Raw genomic sequence first — 26212 nt, forward strand, 5'->3', positions numbered from 1 at the left:
TGACAGTGTACGAAGGTTTTCTTTTTCTTTTATGTCTTTGAATGTGTGAAGGTCAATCATAGTATGGGATGGCATAACAGTTTGTATTTTTTTTTGAAGTTCTCAATTCAACTTTGTAAAGAGGATTGTAACTTTTATCAAATTATTGGCCTACATTCTTTGCATGTAGAGGTGTGATTAACCATCTATGACAGCATGCAGGGAAGGGTATTTAAGTGTTTTAAAGGTTATCTGAAGGTGTCAATTTTTGCATGTGTAGATGTAGTTTTGGCGAGTGAAGGTGTAACTTACTACCTGTCCTGTAAATATCCATTGGCGAAATTGTCAGTATAAACATGATCGTCTGTATATGAATGATCGTCTGTATATGATGCCATAACAGTGTTATTATAATGAGTTGTTAGTTTGTCATCAAGTTACTCTTTTGCTGTGAAGTTTGTGATTGAATAATGTAGAAAAAGTAAAAATATTTAACTCAGAGTACACATTTTTTGTATCCTTATTTAGTAGTTGTGCACAAGTTCTGTTTATAAAATAAGCAATACATTTTTAACAAAATTATTACTGTTTGGACTAATTAACAATCAAATAACAATCTACATTCAGATATTGACCATATGTTGTACCCTAATTTGTACACATCCTTGAGATGTCCAAGAAGTTTTAAGAAGTACATGAAGGTGTGATATCGGTAATCATAAGTGAAGCTGTGAGTGATTGTATGTGTGTGAAGGGACAGAATGACAGTATGTATCAAATTTTACAAATTACAAAGTACAGTACATGAAGATGTATATGTTAATGTGTTACGATGTGATTGTCTTAGTGTACAGGTTGTGATTGCAGGATTGTCAGTCAGTGTGACAGTTATTGAAAGTGTGAAAGGATGTGCATGTCAGTGTATGAAGATTGTTAAAGACCTAGAATATGACTTAATAAACTTCTCATTAAAATGAAATATACCTCCTTGAGCTTCAAGGATGCTTTAAAACACACTATTTAGAAATTTGCTGTTCACAGCTCAAAATATCAAATGATTAAAAGCATTACTTATGATATAATCACAGATAATTTACAATAAGAAAAGTGTCATATGCATTAGATATTTTGATTATAAAATTAAGACCTGATCTATCAATCACAAACTCATTATAGGCATACTATTCATGAGAAACAAAACAAATGACAAATGGTAAGAATAACAATGATCATAAAATAAGGGATAAATAACAGTGTTATGATTTTTTTCAATGCTAATAAAACATTATCAAAATATTGGTAAATCTCTCTCTCTCTCTCTCTCTCTCTCTCTCTCTCTCTCTCAAATACATTTTTAAAAGAAATTATTGCACTCACATCTAGACTTCGAAAACACTCTTGGAAATCATTACCCTAATCACACAAGGACCTCTCAGCTTCTCAAATATTACATAATCACACCTGATCACAAGTTCTCTGATTACAGTACTTATTTATATCACAGTTACATCATCGGACATCCATTGGGCATTTTTGGCATTCCATTCTCATCAAATTCTAACCCTGGTGCCTATAATAGAAAAAGCATGGATCAGGAGGGATGCAAACCTACAGTGAAGTTTACTGTAAGAACACGGGAAACAGAACTGAAGTGAGTGAACTTAAAAAGAATATGTTTACAATGCTAATTCATTGGGAAAGGCAATGTATAATCTTTTCTATTTGCCTTACCATATCCCCCACTATTTCTTTAGGTGGCTGCCCCATATTTTGCATCTAAAACAAAGTAAATTAAAAGATAATAAATACACATAGAGCCATAAAGTAGACAGAGTCAACTTACACAAAACAAAGAAAGATAACTGCGTTTTACCTGTTGCATTAAGTCCACTATGCGTTCAAATCTTAACTTTTTGACATCCTCTGTGTCTGAAACATGCTCTGCTTCAAACTCGACACAGATTTCCCGTACTATCCGATCATGTTCCCGATACTTTGTCATCTGTTGGGCTTCCACTTTATTCTTGTTTTCTTCTATCCACTTTGGATACTGTTTAATACACAATATGTCATTTATAGTTACATAACAAGCATTATGTTTATTATAACACTAAATGCTTTAATTTTTAATTTGACAAAACTCAGAAACTTCAAAAAGAAGTGAAAAAAACCCACTAATTTGAAACACTTTAAGTTAGGTAGGTATGTTGTTATTCTAGTTGTCCAATATAAACTCTAGAACTTAGTCATTACTTCCAGGTGTCCACAGAATATTCAGACAATAGCTTGCTCTTTTCTTCTAATATTTTAGAACACAAAAACTTTGAATTATTTGAACTAAATATACTATCCATAAATAATACTGGGTTTCTTTGATATACATGTACCTGTAAAAAATTTTTTTTTTAAAGAACTCTAATGAATTTTTTTTATCTGTTTTTGATGTTGTTTTTGCTTAGGTAACAAAGTTGATTGAATTAACATGTATAAGGAAATTCATCAGCATATTGGACAGCCTCTTACAGCTTACAGTCATAACTTGGTCAGTGAGTAAAAAAGGTCTAGTTTATACACGTAAAATATAATTCATGAATAATTAATGAAAAAGTGAAATTCCATTAATGATATCAACATTTTATTTTCCAAATGCACTTAACTAGTTAGCTAATTTACATTGTATTTCAAAGTTTGCTATTAAATTTTGAAATCATATGTGCGTGTCAAATTCACAATGAGTGTCTTTCACATGGTGAGAATAAAAACAAACCTTTTGTGAGAGCTCCTTCAGGGAGGGATAGAGTATTTCTTTGGATAAAAGAGTCTTCATCATCCCCTGCATCATTGGCATAAAGCCTTCCCCCTCTTCCTCCATACCCATGCTGGTGAAGGCCTTCAGCAAATCCTCATCATTCATGTCACCCTATCAAATGTCAAAATTATTACATGTACTAAGGAACATGATAAAAATTAACCCCATTTGTAAATCCAAATCAAAATATATTAAGATTTTCTTCTTTTAAACATACTGAATCCAAATGGCCCAAAAAAGGATATTTTGAAATTTAAGAAAAAAAATGCCTTGCATCAGCAAGTATCTTATCCTGTCTTTATCTGTGTGTTTTTATGGGGTTTTTTTGCTGTTGTGTGCATTCTTTGAATTTCAGTTAGCAGCTACTAAAACATACATAGCACATCTATATGGATGCCTGCATGGCTACATTTATATGTCACAAAATTTACAATAATTCATAACTACCTTAATCAGTTCAAGAGGAAGAATGTGCTAGCCTTGAGTATGTTAATTTTTGCCATTTTTAGTGCTTTAGGCTGAACAAAGTTAATTCTATGTTTAGCGAAATTTAAAAACTTCAATACCGACGAGGGAGCTAGAGAGAGATAAAACTTAGAAAACAACATTTTTAAACAGGTTATTCTTATTAATATTCATTATTACAAGTTCTTTGAGGATTCAAGTTAGATGTAGATTTGTTGTTTGATGGTATGTCCTGTCAAGTTATCACGAAAATTCCAATGAGTACCCCCCCCCCCCCAAAAAAAATCCCAAAAATTCTTCAATTTCTCGTTGTATTTTCTTGTTGTATTTCTTCAGATTACAGTTGGCTGCAAAAAGTAAACCAACCCCTAAAGTTAATTTTAGAAGCATAGATTTTTCCTATCATTCAAACAACACTTTTTCCTAAACCTACATGCTTGACCGTTTTCCAAACATTATGATCTAGCTTTCCTCTTCCTGAGTTCCAGATTGTTTGTAAATATGTCAAATTGTTCAGATAACTTGTACCCTTCTACCATTTACATGGTTTTCCAAAACATTAAATGAATTGAATTGGTGATGTTCAACCAAGAATTAACTTTGAATAGGTTCAGAATAAATGACTATTTATTTTTCCACTCACCTGCAATCCATCCAGATTTTCTGTCATGCTTTCTATTGTGCTAGCAAAAGTTTTAGCAAAGTCCTCTGATCCTTGTGCCCCATCTACAAAATAAACAAAGCATTTTTACATTTGGAAAGGCCACATTTATAATTTCTAAAGTTCATAGAAAAATTCTTAAAATCAAATTAAAGATTCAGAGAATCACTTAAATTAAGAAAATTTAAATACGTGAAGATTTAGTTTTTCACTTATTATTTTTTTTTGGGGGGGGGGGGGGGGGGGGGGATAGAATTAACATGACATTCTGAAGATTAATAAAATTTTGCTTAGTAATGCACCCCCCCCACCCCTACGAAAGAAGAAAGTACATGAACTATGAAAAACATTAAAATCTCACATACCTGTCTTTTCTGCAGCTTCTGCCAATTTTTCAATTTGCTCCTTCATTTTGGGATCATTTCCCAGCAGACCTTTCATTGTTTCCTGGAACTGTTTCGCCATTTCATCTGAGAATTCCTCGGCAAACATCTCAGACATGGGATCAACCTGGTCACCTCCAGGGGGGACATGCTGAAATTAAACACAGCACAAAAATCAAAACATACTGAATGTCATGCAGCCACCATACACATCAACAGTATAGGTACATGCATTTGTTAATTTTTCTAACTTTCTATTTGTCTCTGTTTCCTTTTTCTTATCAAATTTCTATCTAATCATCAGCAAAACCCGCTAAACAATTGATTAGTAGGGTGTCTCATATAAAACATTGCAACTGATATATTCTCAATGCTACAGAAATGAATGTAACATTAGGTACATGTAGCTATTGACATTCAGAAAAAAAAAAAAACAAATGAAAAGTTAACCAATTAGTGATTATTGTACCTTTTACTTTCTTCTTATTGAAAGAAATCAATGCCTTAAAAAACCTCAAATATAAAGGCTTCACATCATTAGACACATAATTTGTGTTTATAAATAAGCATATGTTGAACCAAATTATCATTATATTACATGTACAGTATGGGACACAATTTTCACAATGTCTTATAATAAAAATATTGAATCTCTTTATGTTATGATGGTATAAACCCCTTTAAAATAACTGCTGTACTGCTCTTTTGCAGGGCAAACTGATATACTTTGTTTTAGTAGGTAGATAATTAAACGATGTAAAAAAAACAATTGACCTTACATCATGTTTCACCATACTATGCATTTTGCCCTGCAAAAGAGGAGTACCGCTGAACGCTGGGGTCTACCTGATTTTCATCCAAAAAGATGTATATTTTCTATTCATGAGCCTTGGAATCTTAGAAAGACTTTATCTAAGGTTTGAAATTTACTATATACAGCTCGCAAAATGCAAGTTATATGTATAAAATACAAATTGAGAGTTGAAATTTTCATTACTCGCAAAATGTTGCGAGGGGATTTTTTCAAAGTAACTTTACCCGAAAATATTGAAAATGCTTTTCTTTCGTATTTGGTTTTAGTCTTTCTCTCTTGATATGCGCCATTTTAAAATGAACCAGAATCCAGTATGTTGACAATAACAATTTTTTTAAACGATGAATGTAAAATGATGCTGATGGCAACAGTAACAGCGATGATATTGATGTGGTACCCTCAACATCCCCAATAAAAAGAATAAAATCATTTTAAAATTGCGATTAGCCTGACATAATTGCAAGTTCATTTTTTTTAATTTGGATAAAATCATTTACTTGGTTGGACTTCATTAAAAACATGAAATTCAAAATTCAATTTTTGCAAAACCTCCAACCATGAATCTAGGATCCAATAAATTAAATTTTCATAAGTACTTACTTTGACATTTTTCTTAGGTGAACTTTCTGCTCCTTGTGGTTTTTCAAAGTCTTTTAAGGCACCTAGATTTAAAAAAGGCAAAAATCTTTATATAACTCTGTAAATCAATGTGTTATAAATTTCTAAGAATTTTCTAAAATTACATGCATATGTATACTACATGTAGTAATACATGCTGTACGTGGGGTATGTTAGTTTATAAAAAAAATCATATAAATATGTTGTTTTAAAAATGTATCACAATGAAAAATTGTAGCTCTAAACGCTGTTTTATAGATCCAGGTTTTGGATCTTGATCAAGGATCAACAACAGAGAAAATTCTAAAATACTTAGTCGAAATTTGATGAATTTTACAAAGATTTTTGTTTTCTACATGTATAACTACAGAATATGTATACTACTGTGGGGTATGGTAGTTTATAAAAAATCATATAAATATGTTGTTTTAAAAATGTATCACAATGAGAAATTGTAGCTCTAAACGCTGTTTTATAGATCCAGGTTTTGGATCTTGATCAAGGATCAACAACAGAGAAAATTCTAAAATACTTAGTCGAAATTTGATGAATTTTACAAAGATTTTTGTTTTCTACATGTATAACTACAGAATATTTCATAGCTCTAAGCTCATCTAAAAGCTAAATATACATTTGTTATACATGTATATTACAATTAGTGATGTTGACGTTAACTCCTCCCTTTTGGCATGTTATTAGACAGTAATCTCAGTGATCCCCCCATTTTTAGGTACTGCATATTTTACACAGGCATCACATGATTTTATTGTACTTGTTTTAGAATTTCACACCCAATTACAAGACATGCCTATTATATCTTGTTTCTCAGGTGATATGAATTAGAGAATGTATCACATACTAAAGTCTGTCCCAAGATATTTATGCAGCCCATTTGGGCGATATTCAATAAAAATACAATACCTTTGAAAGAAGTGCAATTGAAATCAATGAAAGGTAAAATTTCCAAGATATCTTCATTGACACATTATTATTTTAACTTGTAAAAATTCACAGGAACAAAAAAAGATTTTTTACGGAGATTTATAATGGGGAATGTTGACAACTTTTCTCCATTTGGAAGTCACTCGGAATATTCCTTGGCTATTTTTCAACGTTATCATCCATGTCTGTAGATAGAATGTTCTATCATTAAAATGACAGATGTCCTACCGACCCGGTTTAACGATAGAATTCATCCCATATACTCGCTCCGTAACAAATAAAAAAATTTTATCGCGCTGAATATCACCTTAATTTTCATATGATTGGTCTCAAATACCTACTATATTGCTCTTTTATAATCCAGCCCATATTACCACATGTTTTTGCAATAAACTCACTGTTACTTTTAACATCACGTTTGAAAATTCGCTGTTTATGGTGGCCATGTTAATGATATAATCCGAGACATTCCGAGTGCAATTTCCGAAAAATGGCAGGAAATTCAAACGTGTATTTTAACATAACGCCTTGGTGTAAAGACTTATTAAAGCAATAAATTGATATTTTGTGGACTAAACTACATATGCATTTTCAAAAAGGTTTGTAATGAATAAAAATGTGTTTTTCCCCTGCAGATTATTTTAACAGACTTAAAATCGACGCGAAGCTAATCCGCTTTGCGGCTGCTACATTGCAAGTATATGGGACGTATTCTTACTGTGACCTGAGCATAGTCTGGTCACAGTAAGATTTATTCTTTCTGCCAGGTCTGCTGCAATACAAAATCCCCCGTAGACATCACGTTTTTTAGCCGTGTATTAAAACCTGATAAGCTAAAGGGGGCGTTTCAAAAGAGAATTCTTGGAAATTTTTCATACTTTTGAATGAACATCATTTTAATCCTGAGGTATTTATAAATATCGAGCAGAGTGTACATGTAGTTAACAAACACGTTAGAGCACAATAACAACTTTCAGGGAAAACTTATTAAAAAGACAAAATTGTTATGTCACATTTTTTGATACAATCTAGAAATCCACATTCCACAATTTTCAACGCGTTCAACTCTTTGGAGATTTGAATGGATGAACGCTTTGCCTTTTTCACATCTCTATATATACTGAATAATCATTGAGAAGGAATCATCGATATCACCCATGGGTATGATTACGGCAAACATACATCTTAAAACATATCCTCGTGCTGCCTAAATTAATAAGAAAACGTACTTTAAAAATGCGTTAACTAGAATTTTCTCTGTTGTTCATCCTCACGACCCAAATTCTGAATCTATAACACAGCCATTAGAGCTACAATTTGCCATTTTATTAAAAGAAAGTGATACAAACTCTCCAAAAGGGTATTTAGCTCTTCATCCACTTCAGATTCTTTTTCTGACAATATCTGCTTTTCGTTCTGTTTATTCTCTGCGTTCTCTGACATTTTCACGCCTTTATAAAACTAGACAGTTCGTTCACGTAATAAGTCGAACACTAGAAATGGGGGGGGGGGGGGGGGGGGAGTCGTAAGGCACTGAAGGCAGTATGTTTATGTGGTTGTTGTATGTATGATTACATCAATCAAATACATATTTCGATTATAAAAGATGTACCTGAACATCTGGGCGTCAACTTTGTTTGTTGAACATGAACTCAGTTATATAGAGCTGTGAGCATGGTAAGCAAGGTATAACGTTAAATTATGTTGGTTTTTTGTGGTGTTTAGGCTACACAACTTTTATTTAATCAAATTGTGTTTTTGAAATATGGAACAAAAGCATATTTGCAGAAAATTTAGTGTTTTCAGAATGAACATCGAACATGCACTTGGAACATGATCGCTAAACTAGATTCTCATGTTAGCCAATCATCGGCCATATCTGTGGAGCACCGCCCCCAGTATATTGTATAAGGGTCAAGAAGTAAACAAAGCAATAGTGGTCTAGTGGATCACCTGGTGGATCCTAGTATATTGTTGAATAGCAGTGTGAGAAATGAGCATTTATATAACGTATTGCATGGATATACAACGTAACAGTTTTAGATTATCATTTTCTTCGAATGTGATCAGCTGATTCCGAGACCCGGCTAGGAATGATGGCAGGTTATTTAAGTGATGCCTCTTCTGACAGTGAGTTGAATGGAAGAAATAAAGAGGATGCCAGCCACAACAGTCTGTCCACTATTCCAGACCATCTGATCTCCCGTGCTAAAGAGATCCGCTCCCTTTTATTGCATCACAATGAATTTCTACTTATTCCGAAATCTATATCTCTGTTTGGGAATCTACTGACACTTGATCTAAGCAATAACCATTTGACTGATTTACCAAAAGAACTGATAACTCTGAGGAATCTACGGAAACTTGTAGTTAAGAGTAATGGGCTGACCTGTTCGTCTATTCCTAAAGACTTTGGACTACTGTCATCATTGGAAGAGCTGAATTTTAGTGGGAATATGTTTGAAGTCTTTCCCCCACAGTTCACAGAACTCTCTAGGCTTAAATGTCTTTACCTTGGAGGAAATTGTATCTCAGAAATGCCAAATTCCATTAAAAATCTTCAGAGGTTAGTGAATTATTCAATGCCTTTTTTAAGTACAGTATTTGTCAATTACAAGTTCGTAAAGAAGAATGATATGCAGTTGTCAATCCTCCAGAGAATTAACAAAGCGGAACTATAAACTTTGTTTTTGAAACATTCAATATGTTTCAATTTTTGAAAGAAACGTTTAGTTTATCATCTACATAAATAATATATCTATGCAACTACATTGAATTGGAGTTCTTTTTATTCATATTTCAGATTGGAAGTCCTGTACTTGGGTGGAAATCGATTGACAGAGGTTCCAGCAGAAATCGGACAGTTATATTATCTCATATCACTGGTCCTTTGTGATAACCAAATTCAAAGCATTCCACCAACCTTGATTCATCTACGGAATTTACAGTCACTCAGTCTCCATAACAACCAAATTTCTACCCTCCCTCCTGAAATTGTGAGACTTAACCTTTCTGAACTTAGTCTTAGAAACAACCCCCTTGTAAATAAGTTTGTTCAAGATATGACTTACGAGCCCCCTACCTTATTGGAACTTTCGGGCAGAGTGGTCAAAATTGAAAAAGTCAAGTACAGCAAGGAAGACCTTCCAAGCAATTTACGAAAGTACCTCAGTTCAGCTCAGAGATGTGTCAACTCTAAGTGTAAAGGTAACTTTTTCTCAATGTTTCATATTTGAAGGCAATTTTTTTTCCAGTATTGTAAAGATTTTTTAGTCACTGGAATATTTTTACTAAATTTATGCAAGTTTGACAATGACAGTTTTTTCTTTCAGGTGTGTATTTTACCTCAAGGGTTGAACATGTGAAGTTTGTAGACTTTTGTGGGAAGTATCGACTGCCCCTGCTCCAGTATCTCTGCTCCCCTCAATGTAGGACAACTCCTGCAGTGTATCATAGCAGCAGTGACACAGAGACAGATGAGGATGAAGCCATGGCCAATGCTAGGTTACGGCGAGTGCTTCTGGGGTAAATGAACTCTCAGTGTAAAGGCATTCTCCAGATACTACAACCATGTTAATGAGAAACACTTGTAAAACATTGGTGGAGGCAAACAAACTGAGCCCAGATAGCTAAGGGTAATCGCATTGGACATCATCTGAATGACACTTACAACAACTCAAGGTGTCACCAGAATCAGACTGTGAAAGACTCTCCATCTCAAAATCAAATCTCTTTTACATTTGTAGCCCAGCTGTTAGCTTGTCAGAATGTACTAATTAGAAAAGCCTAAATAAGTTAAGTGTAAAGGTCAGTATTTGCTGATATAAAATGCTTAATTCTGAACGAATATTATTTGCTGCAAGTCTGTTTTCAAGCGCGTTCAGAATGTATCGTTCTAAATAAGTGAGTAACTACTTGATTTGAAGTCTTCCGGTTTTAGAATAGAATAGAAATTGTACTTAGTTTACACATTAGAAACACACATGTTCACAACTATGTATAAATCAAGATATGAATGGTATCCAACTGTGCTATAACAAAGTAATCAGACTGTAGAATGTAATATTGGCAATATAAATATGGTGCTGGTGAAATGATTTATATAAATTCAAAATTAACGGTAAATACAACAATAGACATGCTAATCATTTGTGGCATCATTTACATAATAATGTTAGAGGTTGTTGAAGGAGTTGAAAGAAAACCAAGTTTTTCTCTCCAAGATTTTTCTTTTACATGTATTTATCAGAAAGTCTAATCACTTCTGATTTACAATAATTGTTATTTTTCAACTACAGTAAACTTGTTTGTTTGCTCAATGTGCTCCTGATTTTACCACCGCATACAGTTCATGTTCAAGTCTTGTATCCTGAAATGATGCGTAAGTTCCTAGCACTCCTATTTAGGTAGGGTGTTTATTTAGTTTATTTAAGTCAATCTTGTATCACATCTGAGTGTTTTCTTTTTATTCCCCATTGTTTAGAGTTATTTTTTTCCAAGTAGCCACTATATATCTAGTCAATTGTCAACTTTTCTACCTCGATCAACAAATGTATAAAATAAAACTATTAGACTGTATCGTGTAATTATCACAGTTTAAGTTATCAAGATGGTAATTACATAAACATACATTATAGTCATGAACTAAACTGTAAGTTGTTGAAATCTGCTATAGTGTTGCATTGATAAGTTGTGATTTTGCCTATTCATAATGCTATAAAATTTAGTGAACTCTGTGATGAAAATAAAGTACTAATCTGTAGTACATATATGTGAAAAAATGTTTACAATGAAATTGACATTTTATTGAAAGTCATGCAGAAGGACATGTATCTCAAGTGGAATTTTTTTAATTTTATTTTTATGTTAGTTTTTTTTAACACATATGGGGCATGATTTTATAACAATGTACAATGCAAATTGAAATGAAAATTAATATGAGATTTTTTTAACATATTAAATACATACATTACAAGTTCATCTGACTTGTTGTTGTGTATCAGTCTTAAATGGACTCACTTGACACTTGCACAATCCCATCCTTAAGGTAAAGGAACTAAGCAGTGAAGCATGAAGATACATGGACATGTTTGTTTATGCTGTGGGAACTCCTTCTACCTAAGCATTCAGCAATAATTGCGCTTACCTGAAGTTATTATAAAACGAATACATTTAACATGTTAATTAAAACTGATAATTCAGCAGATTCAGTGCTCTTGCCCTGCAATACTCTACAATTATGAAAAACACTACCGGTATATATTAATATGGTTTTTATTAGTGATGCATGATCAATGGTTCTACATGTATTTACAACAATATGAAACATAAACAACAGTCTTGGTCTCATAAAATGTCAATCATCTTCCATATCACTGCCTTTATTGGATCCCTCACTGTGATCCCCACCCCCTTCTTGAGATGCCCCTCCCCCTTCCTCTTCACTGTCACTTTCCACAATCCTGGCCGCCTTCTTCTTTGGACCTTTCTCTTCTTCAGAATCCTAAAATAAATATTGAAAATTGCCTAGTTTATTCTTAGGTCTTTACAGGAATTTTTTTTTGGTCAATATTAATGTACAGGGTACTTTATAAAATAACCTGAAACATTTAACCATTAAACACAATTTGCATTCACTTAAATTATAATCATATTAAATTTCAATAATCAAATATTTTTAAGTATCCATTATTCTAATTCATTTCATGGTAGAAAAAAAATAATTATGATAAATGTGTTATGCAAGAATTTCTTATAGTTTGCAATGCTATATAAGTAAATATATTGATCATTCATGTCATAAAGACAAAACATATTTTAAATTTGGAATATGAAAATTCTTTAGATGTGCCATAAATGTTCTTTTAAAAACCATGACAATGTTCCAAGTGGTTACATAATATTGGGTCATGTTCTAGAATTTTACACTTGATTTTCTCCATTAAATCACTCAATAACCCGATACCCAGACATTTAAAATATTTCCATGCGTTTGTCCCAGATTGTAAACTCAATCTCAGGAATCTAGTTCCAAAATCTGCTCTGCATGTAATTTATAGAACTTAAGCAACTACATGTACATTTCATGTACATTATTTAAATACAGTGCAAGAATACTTTTATTTCTTCATAACTTGGAACCTTGTTATTATTGTTATACTACATGTAGTACATAAAAGTATCAAAACCATTCATATTTACCCAGATTTACAAACAAAGTATACATGTACCAGTATATGAACTGTATACATAAATACATTTGACATAAAACGTCCCTTAGTTAGATGATCCAAGAATTATACAAGGAATATGTAGATATGCAGATAATTTTTGACCTATATTCAAGACAAGTCCTGTTTGCTTAAGATATCTTCTCTATAGCTTTGGTATAAAAATTCTTGTATTAATGTACAGTTTACATCACAGTAGCTCTCTATTAAGTGAGACCTGCGATATCATTATTTAGATCCAGGCACTCACAGTACATGTAATGTACATCTTTATTATTTTTATTACAAAATAAGAGTCTATTTAATAAACTTCATTTTTTAATAAAACTGGAAAACCTTACTTTCAAATCAGGTTCTATCTACTTTGTTATTCTTTCTATAAAATTTATATAACAGACAGAAAAGGAAGAATAGATTTCAATAATTTAATAGACTAGTTCAAAACCCATGTGAGGCCACATTATGTAAAGAAACAACAACGATTTATATAACCCATAACAGTAAGTAGTTCATACAGAGTTCACAGAAGAGACTTGTTTTATATATATTCAGGTTCATTTGTTCGTTCAAAAAAAAAATGAGATAAATAGAAAGTGGCCTTGTCAATAAATGTATATAAGAGTACCATACCTCATGAAAATTGGTAATTTAAAAAGGGGGTGAGGAGTTTGATTGATATAATGTAAATAACTTGTTTCCTTATTGTATATTTTCCCTCAGATCTCCTAGCCCTGTAGAATAGGTGGACTATTGACAGAACTTGGTAAAATCAAGCTTCTATAAGTATATGTAGCAGTCTTGTACGAGAGCTAGGTCACAGCAAACAGATACACATTAAATAGTTTCTAGCTGCTGTGAGCAAGTGCTGGTACTGTGAAGTACAAACAATGATTAGTCTATTAAGCATGATAAGCTGGGAACAGCCTTTGTACTTTGTACTTTGTGGTTGTGCATGTCTGACTTATTACCCGTAGATCTAACCTATCCTGAGACTTTGAGGGCCAGATGGATGGCGGCAGTATGTCGAAGTCAAAACATCATACAAGAATTCAGTATTACTCATAATTAAATGTTAGTATACCATTGAACAAACCAATGTTGCTTTCGAAAAAGTTGGTTAACAATTAGAGTTGTGGATTTAATCTTTGTTGTAACTGAATTAATCTACCCCCTTTTTCCACTTTATTAATACATTAAAAAAAATGAAATACATGTTTTCAAAAAAGTTTAATGAATGCTTCAATCATGGGCGATTGATATTTAATGGTTAGATAAACAGACCAAGATTAACTTTTTTGTGATTTATAAAATGTGAAATCTCTACAACTACATGTAGGGTGTTCTATATGTCTTTAACTAACTAAGAGACACTTTTGCATCTCATTATCCAACTTATGGTGCAACACATAAACCCAAATTAATGTATGATAATGAATTTGATTCGGGACAGGAGAGACATACATGTAGGTTAAATTAGGTGGTATGGGACACATTGAGATATTGAATGGATGAAAGGTCATCATATTCATAATGAAATTACACTTTCAATATATTCAATTGTACAATAATGGCATTTAAAAACAGCTGACAAAATGTAATTTTAAAATTTTTACAAAGATGAAAAGTAAAAGTGCCAACAGGTTTGAGCTAATGACTTGCAGATCATAAGTTGTGGTTTTAAACTTTTGTGCTATGCTTTTTGATATTAAGATTTGCATAAAGCTGATTTGAATTTAATCATTTATTTCAAAAGAAATTACATCATATATAAAATGTGTCATACCTTCTTAACTCACAACAGAAACATAAAATACAAATCTAAATGTTTTTAAAATGACAATCAATTCAATATTATCTATACACATTTAGTGACACAAATGAAGCTTTGTGAAGTAAAAACATGTTCCAGATTGATAACTCTACTTTCCATTTGGTCTTCATACCAACTACCTGGTAATCAATATACATTTCTTCTTTTTTAATGAAATGGTATTTTAAAGAGAGAAAAGTGGATTTCTCAAGACTGAACACTTTTAAAGTTTCAACAGAAATAAGGTTTCAGCTAGGGGATGTGCTTTAGGACATGACAGATTTTCTGAAACAGTTTCCAACAAACCGAATCATTTATCAGTATATTGTACATGTACTTTTGGATAGAAAGGAAACCCAACTTTGTTTTGTTTTTATTGTAGATTTATCATACACCAAGACCAGTGAAAGATTCACTTCTAAATTCCTTTTGATTTCAACAAGAAACAAGTTGCTCAGACTTAAAGCATATTCTCTGTTAAACAGTTATTAAAGTATACAAGATTTATATTCAAATGCCATTAGTTAAAAGATTTAACTACCGGTAGTCTCTCCCTATCTACAAGAACTGTGGGAGTAAACATGACATGTGCGTGGTATACTGTTCAGATAAATCCTTCTCCGTTTCTATTTAGAGAGAACATCTGTGACATATCAATATCATAAGGCAGTATCTAAAATTAAAGTAACTTATCATTCTTTGGACAACAGGTGATTTGTTCATCAGAACAGGATTTATTTTGCTGATTGTATCATTGTCAACTTTTAAAGTAATTTTAACTTGCAGCATAATTTCAAATTGAAACATAAGGATACTATGTGAATTAATGTTGCCAATCAACAACTTCAATCTTCGATATATCATATTATGATTCTTTAGTGTCTACATGTACCCATCCAACTAGAAAAAACATGCCTTTTAAAAACAAAAGGCCCAGGGGCCACATCGCTCACCTGAGCAAAAAAGCCTTTACTCTGATCAAATCAGCATGGCAGTCTCAAAATCAAAACATCTTTACAACTAAGCAGGGTTTGACATTAAGGCCGTCCAACCGACTTTGTCTAGTAAACGATAGGTCTGGTAAGGGTAAATGTCTGTGTACTAGCCTGACTGGTCGTGTGAAAAAAAAATAATTGTGCACATAATTTTCTAAAATAAAATAAAGCACTTTTTTTCTGACAGACTTGAATTTTAGTTCAAACTTGAATCTACACTATCTGATGATGCATCCACACAAATTTAAGCTTTTCTGGCCAAATAGTTTTTAAAAAGATTTTTAAAGATTTTCTCTATATATTCCTAATACTCCTATGTAAAAATCCATCCCCAATTGTGGCCCCACCCTACCCCTGGGGAAAATGATTTGAACAAACTTGAATCTACACTATCTGAGGATGCTTCCATACAAGCTTTTCATATTCTGGCCAAATAGTTTTTGAGAAGAAGATTTTTTAAACTTACTGACAAATTTTCTAATAATTCTAAATTATCTCCCCTTCAAAGAGGGTGTGGCCCTTCATTTGAATAAACTTGAATCCCCTTTACCTAGTGATGCTTTGTGCCAAGTTTGGTTGGAATCTGCTCAGTGGTTCTGGAGGAGAAGATGTGAAAAGTTTACGACAATGCCAACGAAGACAGACAACGGACAAATTTTGATCAGAAAAGCTCACTTGAGCATTCAGCTCAGGTGAGCAAATGATTCCCCATTTCTTATTTGTATGAACATTTACTATTGATTTCATTTATTGATAGGTTGAAAGTACTGAATTTAAAAATGCTTTTTTACACCACAATAAAGGAAAAGCATTGTCCAAAAATAAGGTCACAATGTATTCAAATTAGAATCTAGGTAGTGCAAAGAAACAAAGTTCAAATACTGAATATACATGTACTGCTACATAGCCTTGATGCAGTGTAGGTGCCATTCAAAAGATTTTTACTTTTATGTATATATATAGCATTGTTTAAGCCACTGGCTCTTTTTTTTCAAGTGCATTGATAAGCCAATAATTGTTAAAAATATCTCATAAATAGTCCATCGCTCAACTTAACTTAATATTGAGACAAGAACCAGTTCCACCGTAACTTTTTTTACTGACAAATTTTGATTACTGGTATCTCTAACTTGTATAAAGTTAAATAAAATTCAACAGAAATAAGCTAACACACAGCCATACCTGAGCATATAAAAACTTGGCCTGTGTGATCTATGGAGGCAATCCTTCTAGCCACAACCACACTATTGCACATAACTAATCAACTTATGACAATCAATAACCGAGTCAGTTTTATGAATTAAATTTAGAAGTTTGCACTCCATGACTGGTGTGTCACAATTGCATTTTGGTAAAAATTGTTATCAAAATAACATTAATAATAGCACCTTAGAAGAAGCATGATGTGACCTGTGAGTTTTCCATACAAAGAAATGTAGAGGTAATTAAAAGTATTCAGTCAAGCAACCAAGTTAGCACTGGAGGAAGAGGGAAACAGCAATTAGCTTATTGGAATGAAATTCAGAGAAGAGCAATCACTGAAGGAAATACACTGCATAAGTACAAGTTGATCTTTCTGTCAACATAGGTAATTCCTATTAGTTTATTGGAAAAGAATTTCAAGAGGAAACTATAAAGGAAATACACTGCATAGTTATAAGTTGATGTAACTGTTAGCATAGGTAATCCCTTTTAGTGATTAACCAATGCACACTAATGTTTAGTTTACTAAATACACATAGAGATTGGATACGAATGTCATAATCTTAAATAATGTTTAATGGTCAAATAAGAAAATTCCTTTAAAAATTCGTGTGCGATAATTAAAGTACAACAAATCTGCAGGATCTTACTATTAACTGTGTGCCGAGACATATTTTACTCACTATGTACAAACTTTAGATCAAACGCAAACAAGTGAAAAGCTGTCAATGTGACGGCAAACCGGGTTTTCATTTATATGAACTGTATCCATAATCCATGTCAACCCATATCCAGTGAAATGGAGTACCCTATATGCAATATTTTGCCAAAAAATGACTAAGTTCAAAAGCTGGTATTTTTTTCATAAATTATCGGAAATCAAAATCCTAGTACTATGCACACCTCTGATATATGTACAACTAATCTGCAAAAGAAAAACTTCCTATCTTGAGAACTGAAGGGGGAGTTATCTGTACAATGAGGGTACCCTATATGCAATATTTTGCCAAAAAGTGACTAAGTTCAAAAGCTGGTATTTTTTTCATAAATAATCGGAAATCAAAATCCTAGTACTATGCACACCTCTGATATATGTACAATTAATGTGCAAAAGAACAACTTCCTATCTTGAGAACTGTAGGAGGAATTATCCGTACAATGAGGGTACCCTTTTGGCAGCCACCCGCCCCTCGATTTTCACCATTTTAATAACCGGATTTCTCCTTTGGAAAACCTGGTTAAAAATTATCACAAAAAACACCCCTAGCAGATTTTAAAATCTTGTTTTAAATTTTTAGACATTTAAAAAGTAAGAAATTATAATAAAAGTTTGGCATTCATGTTTTTATATTCTTGCGATTTGTTGCAAAAAAGCAGAATTGCAGAATGATGTACTTGCGTAAAATAAATAATTTATACAGTATCTGATCCATTATTTTGTTCTATTGTGCGCTGTGCTGTATCTGGTAACCATTGGTAACTGTTACACCTACCTCATCACTACCACCTCTCTTAGCCTTCATCAGTCGCCCAGACTTCTCTCCATCTGAATATGAGTCATCACTGTCAGATGAATAAATCGTCAACCGATCAGCTGAAAAAAATGTCAAAATACACAGTCTATTAATTCATAAATCAATTACACAAAATCAGAACAAATGTGTGTTACACTGAAACCTGTTAAAATGACGTATTTTTGAAGACTATTTTCATTTGGTCAGAATTGAATAATTACTGTTAGGTGGTGTAAATACATGTAGTGTCAAAATTAATATGATAATTGGATTGAAGCTAAGAGTCTTATTCAGGTATTTTTGCTTTAAATTAATATACACATAAAAATAAAAATAAACATATTTTAGTCGGGTTTTCTGCATTTCTCTTTCTTCAATTTTGTATCTGTCCTACTGTACATGGTTGATTTGATCTCATCTTTATAACTGAGACTTACCCCGTTTCTGTTTGTACTCCTTCTTCAAATCATTCAGCGACACTCCGCCTTCATCATCATCCTCTCCATCTTCCAGGTAGCGGGCATTGAGGCCACGATGCAGACTTCTCTCTTTCATCCTCCGCCTGGTACTTTCCCTTCGAATGGAGGCTCGTAATTTTTCTTCTTCTTTCTACAATTCAATATATTGTTTTATTATACTACATGTACAAAGGGAGAAAACTTTTCTTAGAATAAGCAGATTTCTAAATAAATAAATATTCAAGTCCATTTACCTTTTTAACAAGTTTGAACTTTATATAATAATGTAATTTTGTATGTAATTACATTGGTTTCATGTTTTATTATTACCGGTATATCAAAATAACCGAAATATCAGTTTAACTGCTATCAGTTTAAGTATATACTCTGTTTTGTTGTTGAAAAATGGTATAGGACCAACCTTACTTTGAGAACTACATTTCAGTAAACTGAGATAATGATCTTAAACCAAAAGTATATTGTTTTAACAAAAAGTGTGCATAGGTATTGGACATTTTTGAAACAAAAAATTGAAAAATACGATAAATATATAGAAAATATATGGGCCAGCTATAATCCATCGGCAAAATATCAGACGACAGGTAGCCAACTGCCTCCTAAAACTCCTCTTTTAATAATTTTTATACGACATAAACTCATGAAAATATAATATTTTGAATGTTTTGGTAATCGGTTTTAGCTGTTTATATTTTGATATAATTGTTTATTAGAAAGATATACTGATTTAAACTGGAAACACTTTACAATAGGGACCGCGAGATTTCGCAAGATTTCGATCGGTTGCCAATCTCTGTTATTTATGTCTCTGCTTTAATATATCCTTCAAAATGAGCAAAAATCAAAAAAGTGACCAGTATTGAAGATCTTCACCTTAATCATTTCACTTCTATGAGCATCAGGGTCACGACCTGAGATTGGAAGGACCTTGACTTTTTGTGCTTTAGTTGATCTGTCTGCTAAAGACAATGTCATCTTTCTGTGCGTAGCGGATTCTGTTGAATGAGGTCTACAAACAAAAAGAAAAAAGAATTGTTTTTGTTAATATGTACAGACAAAAAAAATACAACTTTTTTCAGAACTGAATGCATAAATAAGGAAGAAATAATAAACATTGGAAATAAACAACTCCTATGAAAAATTTACTAAAAAGATAAAGACATAATCATTTTAGAAAATCTACAACATTACGTCTCTCTACAGATCTTGTCCAACCTACTACATGTTCCAGTAATTGGGAATGTATAGATTTTTGTAAGCTACTGATGCTAGGTTTAACTGTATACTTCACTAACTTTGTCTTGTATCTCTTATTAAAAAATCATTGTTACATGTAGGACATATAACATGGATATATTGTAATGATAATTAATTAAATATGTTATAAGGTAAAAGATAAATACCATACATTAGAATAACATCAATTTTAGTGTCTTTTATCAAATCTTTGATGATCAAGGTAATTCTATTGAAGTTTAACAAGAAGATTTAAATTTTTTGGAATATCATAACAAAAAGCTGCTGGTTAAGTTACCTGAATGCTAGTTTTGTTTTGAATATGCTCTGTCCCTGGAGACCGGTTCCCTGTCTGACAAACAAGTGGTTGAAGTCGCCCTGTATCGGCATGGTGTGCACATCAAAGATTTCATTTCCCAGGTGAAGAGACATGCTGTTATTAACAATAATCAACAATCAATCAACACTAACATGACACACAGATCTTCTAACTTCAGTTTCGACTTATTGAGCAACTTGTAATATAGAAATGGTCTTCATATTAAATCATATTTTTAATGCGTGGAATTAACAATTTTATAAGCTTTGACTAGTAAGGGAATCAGACCTGCCATCCGACCAGCGGACAACACGGGCGTTGCTCTCTCTGATGGGTTTACCAAGCTCATCAGTGGCTTCTGTTCCATCTTCGTTGTTTTTCTTTCTCCAGCGAATTGTGTTCTCTACCTGTAAAAATACAATACAATGATAATTTTTTTAGTTAAAAACATATTCTCCTGGGGCTAAGGAAAACTAGAACATATAGCATTCCTAAAATGATACAAATTCAAGAGGTTTTTAATAAAACTACTAATACTAAAGCGAGGTTAAAAATGATTGTTTTTAGAACAAACCTTTAACTTAAGCCGAGCTCTTCCTTCTTCATCTAACACTTCATCTTCATCGATTTCATCTTCATAGGTCTGATTATCATAAGGCCTAAAAGAAAAGTTATTTTATTTCAATTTACATAAATGCAAACACAAATAATGTCTTCGGTAATATAAAGTAGATTCCAATCCATTGTGACAGATGCCTCACCATACGAAACTAAAAACAAGTAATCAGGAGTTATTTCCCTTACCTTGTTTCCACACTAAGAAAGTTTGGCAGTTTCACATAATGCAGAATTTTTCCGAGGTTTGTCATGATGCGAGGAATTTCAACCTCAATTCTTGTTTCTGGCACTTCCTCTTCTACCTGTTCTTCATCATCATCAATTACAGGAGCCTGGAGAACACAACAAAAATCAGATTCTTTAAAATATATGAATAAGTGTCAACAAAGAACAATCACTATTTCCTTTTTGATATGACCTTCCAAAAGTGTTGTGTTAATAATAATTTAACTATATCAGATTTCCCTAAATTTTTGGCATGGTTCCGATTATTGATTCTAATTTGATTTTAGGACAATTGTATACATATCTTGAACACTGATAGCTCGAATACAATGGATATGCTGATGTGATTTGTAAGTCCCAACTACTTATTTTTCATGTATTTTATCCTCTACATCTTGAATACTTGGATATCTCGAAATTTTTAAACAGTCCCTTCTAGTTCAGTTAAGGAAGTTTTACTGTACTTCGACAAGCATTATTTTACAAGTTAATGCATTTCATAATTTCACAGATATATTTTTTTTAGCAAAAATATCAAACAAAATGAATTTGGACCACTGTGAAACATGTGAGAGTGTACAGTATTAATAAGCAGTGATAGATAACCTGTCTCTCCCTATCAGAGCCTCCTCCTTCATCATCTTCAGCATCAGACTTCCTTGTCTTGGCCTCCTCATCTGAGCTAATGTCATCAGCATCTCCAAATAAATCACCAACTGTAGCTGTAAAAAAGTGACAGACAGGTACAGTCATTTAGCATGTAATACTGAAAATCAAACTGAAGAAAAAGAGGAGAGCAAGGTCACCACTCTTGGCAATTAGAACTGACCATTGACATCATTATCTGAATCTGATCCTGACCCTTCCTTTTTCTGCTTCTTCTTCTTTTTACCAATGTCTGACCCACTGTCACTTCCTGAATGCTGAGCTGTAATTGCATTATTTTAAAAAATAATTTACCAAATTTATGCTCTGTTTTCTTTTTCTTCAAAAGTGTTGTTATCATGAGTTTCAGCTACTCAATATTAATGACATTTACCTACATGGCCATTTTTAAAACTGGTCTTTTTAAAAAATGTACATATTCATAATCATTCAAACTGGAATAAAAATCATGAGTTTCAATACCTGGGCTTCCACTTCGTGACCTGCTTCTGGACCTGCTTCTTGCTGGACTGCCAGACCTGCTCCTTGCAGGTGATCCAGACCCACTCCTAGCAGGACTTCCTGATCTGCTCCTTGGACTTCCTGATCTGCTTCTAGGACTTCCTGATCTACTCCTAGGACTTCCTGATCTGCTTCTTGCTGGTGAGCCAGATCGACTCCTAGCAGGTGAGCCTGATCCACTTCTTGCGGGAGATCCAGACCTACTTCTTGCAGGTGAACCTGAACCACTTCTAGCAGGTGAACCTGAACCACTTCTAGCAGGTGAACCTGAACCACTTCTAGCAGGTGAACCTGAACCACTTCTTACTGGAGAACCTGACCTACTTCTAGGACTTCCAGACCCACTCCTTGCTGGTGAACCAGATCCACTTCTTGGGCTCCCTGACCTAACAAATCATCACATTCATGAATTTTAAAATCAAAAAACATAAAAGTCACTTATTTCATGTTAGTGTTACATTCTAATTATAATGATTATGATGTTTTTCTTCATTTCCTTTATATACAGAAAATTATACCCCTGGTATTGTTGAATGATTTAAAATGAATTAACATCAAAAAGGAATACCATAAAGCTTATTTATTAAGATTTTTCGGTATTCAAAGTAATAGCCAAGAATGCACACACTCATTTAGAATAACGTTCATGATTAAGCATTATTTTAGCATCAATTAAAAAAGTGTCTTTCGATACCATGCATATTGCATTAGGTACCTGTGAGATGCTGGAGATCCAACTGGAGTAGCTGACTGGGACCTTTCTGGAGATCCAGAGTGATGACTGGTGGGTGATCCAGACCCTGCCCCTGGGCTGTTTGGAGGAGACCCACTGTGGGCTGGACTCCCTGACCCAGCAGGACTTCCAACTGGACTCTCTGAATGATGACTTCCATTTCCACTTGCTGGGGATCCGTGACTCTCTATCAAGCATAAAAGCATATAATATCAAACTTTATCTAGTGAGTAACATGGATAAACCTTGTCCAAATGACTTAATACCCATTACATTGGATTCCTAGATCTGGAGATTGTGTGCTATGTTTGGTACAAATCTTATCTTTAGAAATCAAACAATCTATAGAGGAGTACAATTAAATATTTCTCAGTTTGTATACTATATAGTATATACATTCTTGGTTAACAGGATAAACAATTTCAAAGAAAGAAAAATTAATAAGAAATAAATTAGCGATTTCCTAATACTGGGGAATCAGTAATATTTGTGGAGGCCAATTTCGTGGATTGCTGAAATTTTATAAGTTTTCGTGTCTTTTCTTAAATCTACAAAAGGAAATATAACATCAAAATCTAATGTATTATTTCATGGAGGATGTTAATTCGTGATTGAGGGATACCCATGAATTCAACCACAATTGAGCCACAATGAAATCTAATGATCCCACAATGGTATGTGGCCTTGTTGAGTCACACAAATCAGCAGTTTAAATAATTTATGGACCAGGGGTTTCTTTTGTTACATTTGACATTTTTTAAATAGAATTTATTCATTAAGTTGCTGATTTTTTTCATGGGCAATGGAAGTTAATGTAAATATAAATAAGTATAAAAATGGACAAACAATATCCAGTGCCTGTGATTCCTGTGTACAAATAGTATCTGTTATTGTTTATATTTGATTTTCTTGAAAAATGTGCAAAACAAACTTTCACAACGAACAAATTAAGGCATCTTGTTTATTTCTTTCAACATATCCATGTCAAACTTAAATAAAATATTCAATATGTTTAAGCTTTGCGGCAAAATTCGAATTAGTTTGAATTTCCTCTAGAAGCAACAATAATGTTCGCCATTTCATGTCAATGTATGAAGTGTGCAATCAAAGAAGCCCAATTTTTAAAATAAAATCTTTAATTTAACAAACAAACGCAGTAAATAAGTTCTCATAACGCTTATTTGACAAACCTTCGTCGCTCTCTGCCCCACTACCGAAAATATCTCCCGGATCCGCCATTTTTTTTTTATAATATTAACTCATACTCAAAAAATTCGATTCACATAACAAATCTAAAGTTCTGATATTTGTATCGAAATTAGATTTGAAATGAACTAATGATAAGATAATTATCAACCATTCTAATGAATTTCTCATGCTGTAAATTTTAATAATTTTGTCTCATTTCGAATACGCGGAACGATAATTTTTTCCACCGGGGGGGGGGGGGGGGGGGGGTGGGGGGGGGGGGGAGGTTTAAGGCCTATTTCCAAGGAGCCGGGCGATCAGCACACATATTTTCAAAAAGATTAGCCTTATCTTGTTTACAATCATTTTCCGGGTATCTTCTTTTTCTCTTAGACATGTCCGAAAGTGGAAATACACACATAGAGCAAAAATATTTTTTTGAACTATTCATAAAACATATCGACAGTGTAACAGTCTTTAAAAGATGGTGCCCCGACTCACAAAGGAGAGGCCTAGGGCCGCAAATGGAATTAAGTTTGGGTGACAGATAAAAGGTTAATGAGTCCAATGAGCTAACATGCATGCAGTGACATTTGATAAGCCACACCATGCATGGCAAGGGGGGGGGGGGGGTCTTGGGTATTACATTATTATATTAAATGTATTAAAAAGCAAACCAGTTTCTAAAAGTTTTTATCGATTTTACATACTAGTAACTCATGGCCTTTAAATAATTGTAAAGTTTTTTTAATACTTCATCAGCTTTAACTTTATTTATTAATTTAGATGACACACATTGATTTTGAACTAATTTCCTTTTTGAATATGAAAACATTTACATATAGGATTTGAATAATGTTTTAACTATACTTTGTACAATTCTAATGATTTTAAATGATAAATTGGTCTGCTCCCAGAACAAAACTCCTCAACTAGCTGCAGGTCTGTAGGTCTGTAGCTCCCGGTCTGAAAAAAAAATCGGATGGACGAACTGGTCGTCCATTCGATTTTTGGGAGTTCATTTTAATCAACTCTCCTATGCAGTTACTCAGACAAACCGAAAGTGAAACAGTGTTTGGACCTCAGGACAAATCATTGCTGCTGACAAGACTTAGTTCTTGAAAATAATTTATAAATTCTATGTAATGTATGCTAAAGCATTTTTTTTCAAGGAAACTTATTTATAAATTCCTTGAAAATAGTCAGATTTTAAATGGTACGAACAATTTAAATATTTTTTATAGTCGTATGTATTCCTACGCCAGAGTTCAATATAGTCTCGTTCAACTCGACGCTCGGCTGTCTCCGTAAATCCTTGTCGGAGATTTACGGTGTCAGCCGAGCGTTTGGTTGAAAGAGACTACAGTTCAATATTGCTTGGATCCATACAATTTTCGAGAAATATTTCTATCACTGATACATAGTTTGATTGAATTATTTTTATCTTTAAATATTATTTAACATTATTCATATGGGGGTTTCTCGACATTCTTGTCGAAAAAGTCCAAAAATTCATATTACAAAAATGTGCGTAATTCAAATTAGAAAATACATGTACTTGTCATAGAAAATAACATATCATTGATTTTAAAATAAATAAATAAATAAACATCGACAAAATTAACTCCCGTCAGTTCTTCAGTACTTTGATTTTGGGAGTTGATTTTAATCAACTCTCCTATGCAGTTACTCAGACAAACCTAAAGTGGAACAGTGTTTGGACCTCAGCACAAATCATTGCTGCTGACGAGACTTAGTTCTTAAAAATAATTGATAAAATCGAAGTAATGTATGCTAAAGCATTGTTTTTCAAGTAAACTTATTTAT

The 26212-nt window shown here is 32.9% G+C and overlaps 3 protein-coding genes across 4 annotated transcripts; 1 reads left to right on the forward strand and 2 right to left on the reverse strand.

The window, feature by feature from the left end:
* Positions 1-1089: 1089 nt before the first annotated feature.
* Positions 1090-8173, reverse strand: LOC128157200 (peroxisomal biogenesis factor 19-like). Its single transcript, XM_052819639.1, has 8 exons — positions 8021-8173; positions 5712-5773; positions 4280-4448; positions 3897-3979; positions 2747-2899; positions 1853-2029; positions 1711-1755; positions 1090-1549 (listed from the first exon to the last, which is right to left on the reverse strand). Exons 1-8 carry the CDS (start codon positions 8112-8114, stop codon positions 1484-1486), a joined length of 849 nt encoding a protein of 282 aa, XP_052675599.1. The 5' UTR covers positions 8115-8173; the 3' UTR covers positions 1090-1483.
* A 316-nt stretch (positions 8174-8489) lies between these two features.
* LOC128193178 (leucine-rich repeat-containing protein 58-like) lies at positions 8490-11651 on the forward strand. The gene is made up of 3 exons (XM_052866489.1): positions 8490-9237; positions 9475-9878; positions 10004-11651. The coding sequence occupies exons 1-3, from the start codon at positions 8765-8767 to the stop codon at positions 10198-10200; spliced, it is 1074 nt and encodes a 357-aa protein (XP_052722449.1). The 5' UTR covers positions 8490-8764; the 3' UTR covers positions 10201-11651.
* A 276-nt stretch (positions 11652-11927) lies between these two features.
* On the reverse strand, positions 11928-24476 carry LOC128193177 (RNA polymerase-associated protein LEO1-like). 2 transcript variants are annotated; one of them, XM_052866488.1, is made up of 14 exons: positions 24388-24476; positions 23180-23384; positions 22559-22850; positions 22426-22516; positions 22127-22225; positions 21904-22019; positions 21259-21404; positions 21029-21113; positions 20743-20861; positions 20434-20568; positions 19773-19908; positions 18861-19032; positions 18403-18503; positions 11928-12174 (listed from the first exon to the last, which is right to left on the reverse strand). In XM_052866488.1, exons 1-14 carry the CDS (start codon positions 24434-24436, stop codon positions 12028-12030), a joined length of 1893 nt encoding a protein of 630 aa, XP_052722448.1. In that variant the 5' UTR covers positions 24437-24476; the 3' UTR covers positions 11928-12027. The 2 variants fall into 2 exon arrangements, with proteins under 2 accessions (XP_052722448.1, XP_052722446.1); XM_052866486.1 differs by having other exon boundaries at positions 22426-22850.
* Positions 24477-26212: the final 1736 nt, after the last annotated feature.

Source organism: Crassostrea angulata, chromosome 7, assembly GCF_025612915.1.
Source record: "Crassostrea angulata isolate pt1a10 chromosome 7, ASM2561291v2, whole genome shotgun sequence".
In the NCBI taxonomy this organism is placed as follows: Eukaryota; Metazoa; Mollusca; class Bivalvia; order Ostreida; family Ostreidae; genus Magallana; species Magallana angulata.

What these genes read in the sequence shown, in the direction of transcription:
- LOC128193177 (XM_052866486.1), bottom strand. Translation starts at nt 24,436, where the DNA reads ATGGCGGATCCGGGAGATATTTTCGGTAGTGGGGCAGAGAGCGACGAA. An exon ending in TTCAGATAATGATGTCAATG is followed by an intron (nt 22,020 to 22,126) that starts GTCAGTTCTAAT and finishes ACTTTTTTACAG; the next exon opens with CTACAGTTGGTGATTTATTT. An exon ending in AAAACAAAACTAGCATTCAG is followed by an intron (nt 19,909 to 20,433) that starts GTAACTTAACCA and finishes TTTTGTTTGTAG; the next exon opens with ACCTCATTCAACAGAATCCG.
- LOC128193178 (XM_052866489.1), top strand. Translation starts at nt 8,765, where the DNA reads ATGATGGCAGGTTATTTAAGTGATGCCTCTTCTGACAGTGAGTTGAAT. An exon ending in TCCATTAAAAATCTTCAGAG is followed by an intron (nt 9,238 to 9,474) that starts GTTAGTGAATTA and finishes TTCATATTTCAG; the next exon opens with ATTGGAAGTCCTGTACTTGG. An exon ending in TGTCAACTCTAAGTGTAAAG is followed by an intron (nt 9,879 to 10,003) that starts GTAACTTTTTCT and finishes TTTTTCTTTCAG; the next exon opens with GTGTGTATTTTACCTCAAGG.
- LOC128157200 (XM_052819639.1), bottom strand. Translation starts at nt 8,114, where the DNA reads ATGTCAGAGAACGCAGAGAATAAACAGAACGAAAAGCAGATATTGTCA. An exon ending in CACCTAAGAAAAATGTCAAA is followed by an intron (nt 4,449 to 5,711) that starts GTAAGTACTTAT and finishes GTTTAATTTCAG; the next exon opens with CATGTCCCCCCTGGAGGTGA. An exon ending in AAAATCTGGATGGATTGCAG is followed by an intron (nt 2,900 to 3,896) that starts GTGAGTGGAAAA and finishes GACATTTGATAG; the next exon opens with GGTGACATGAATGATGAGGA.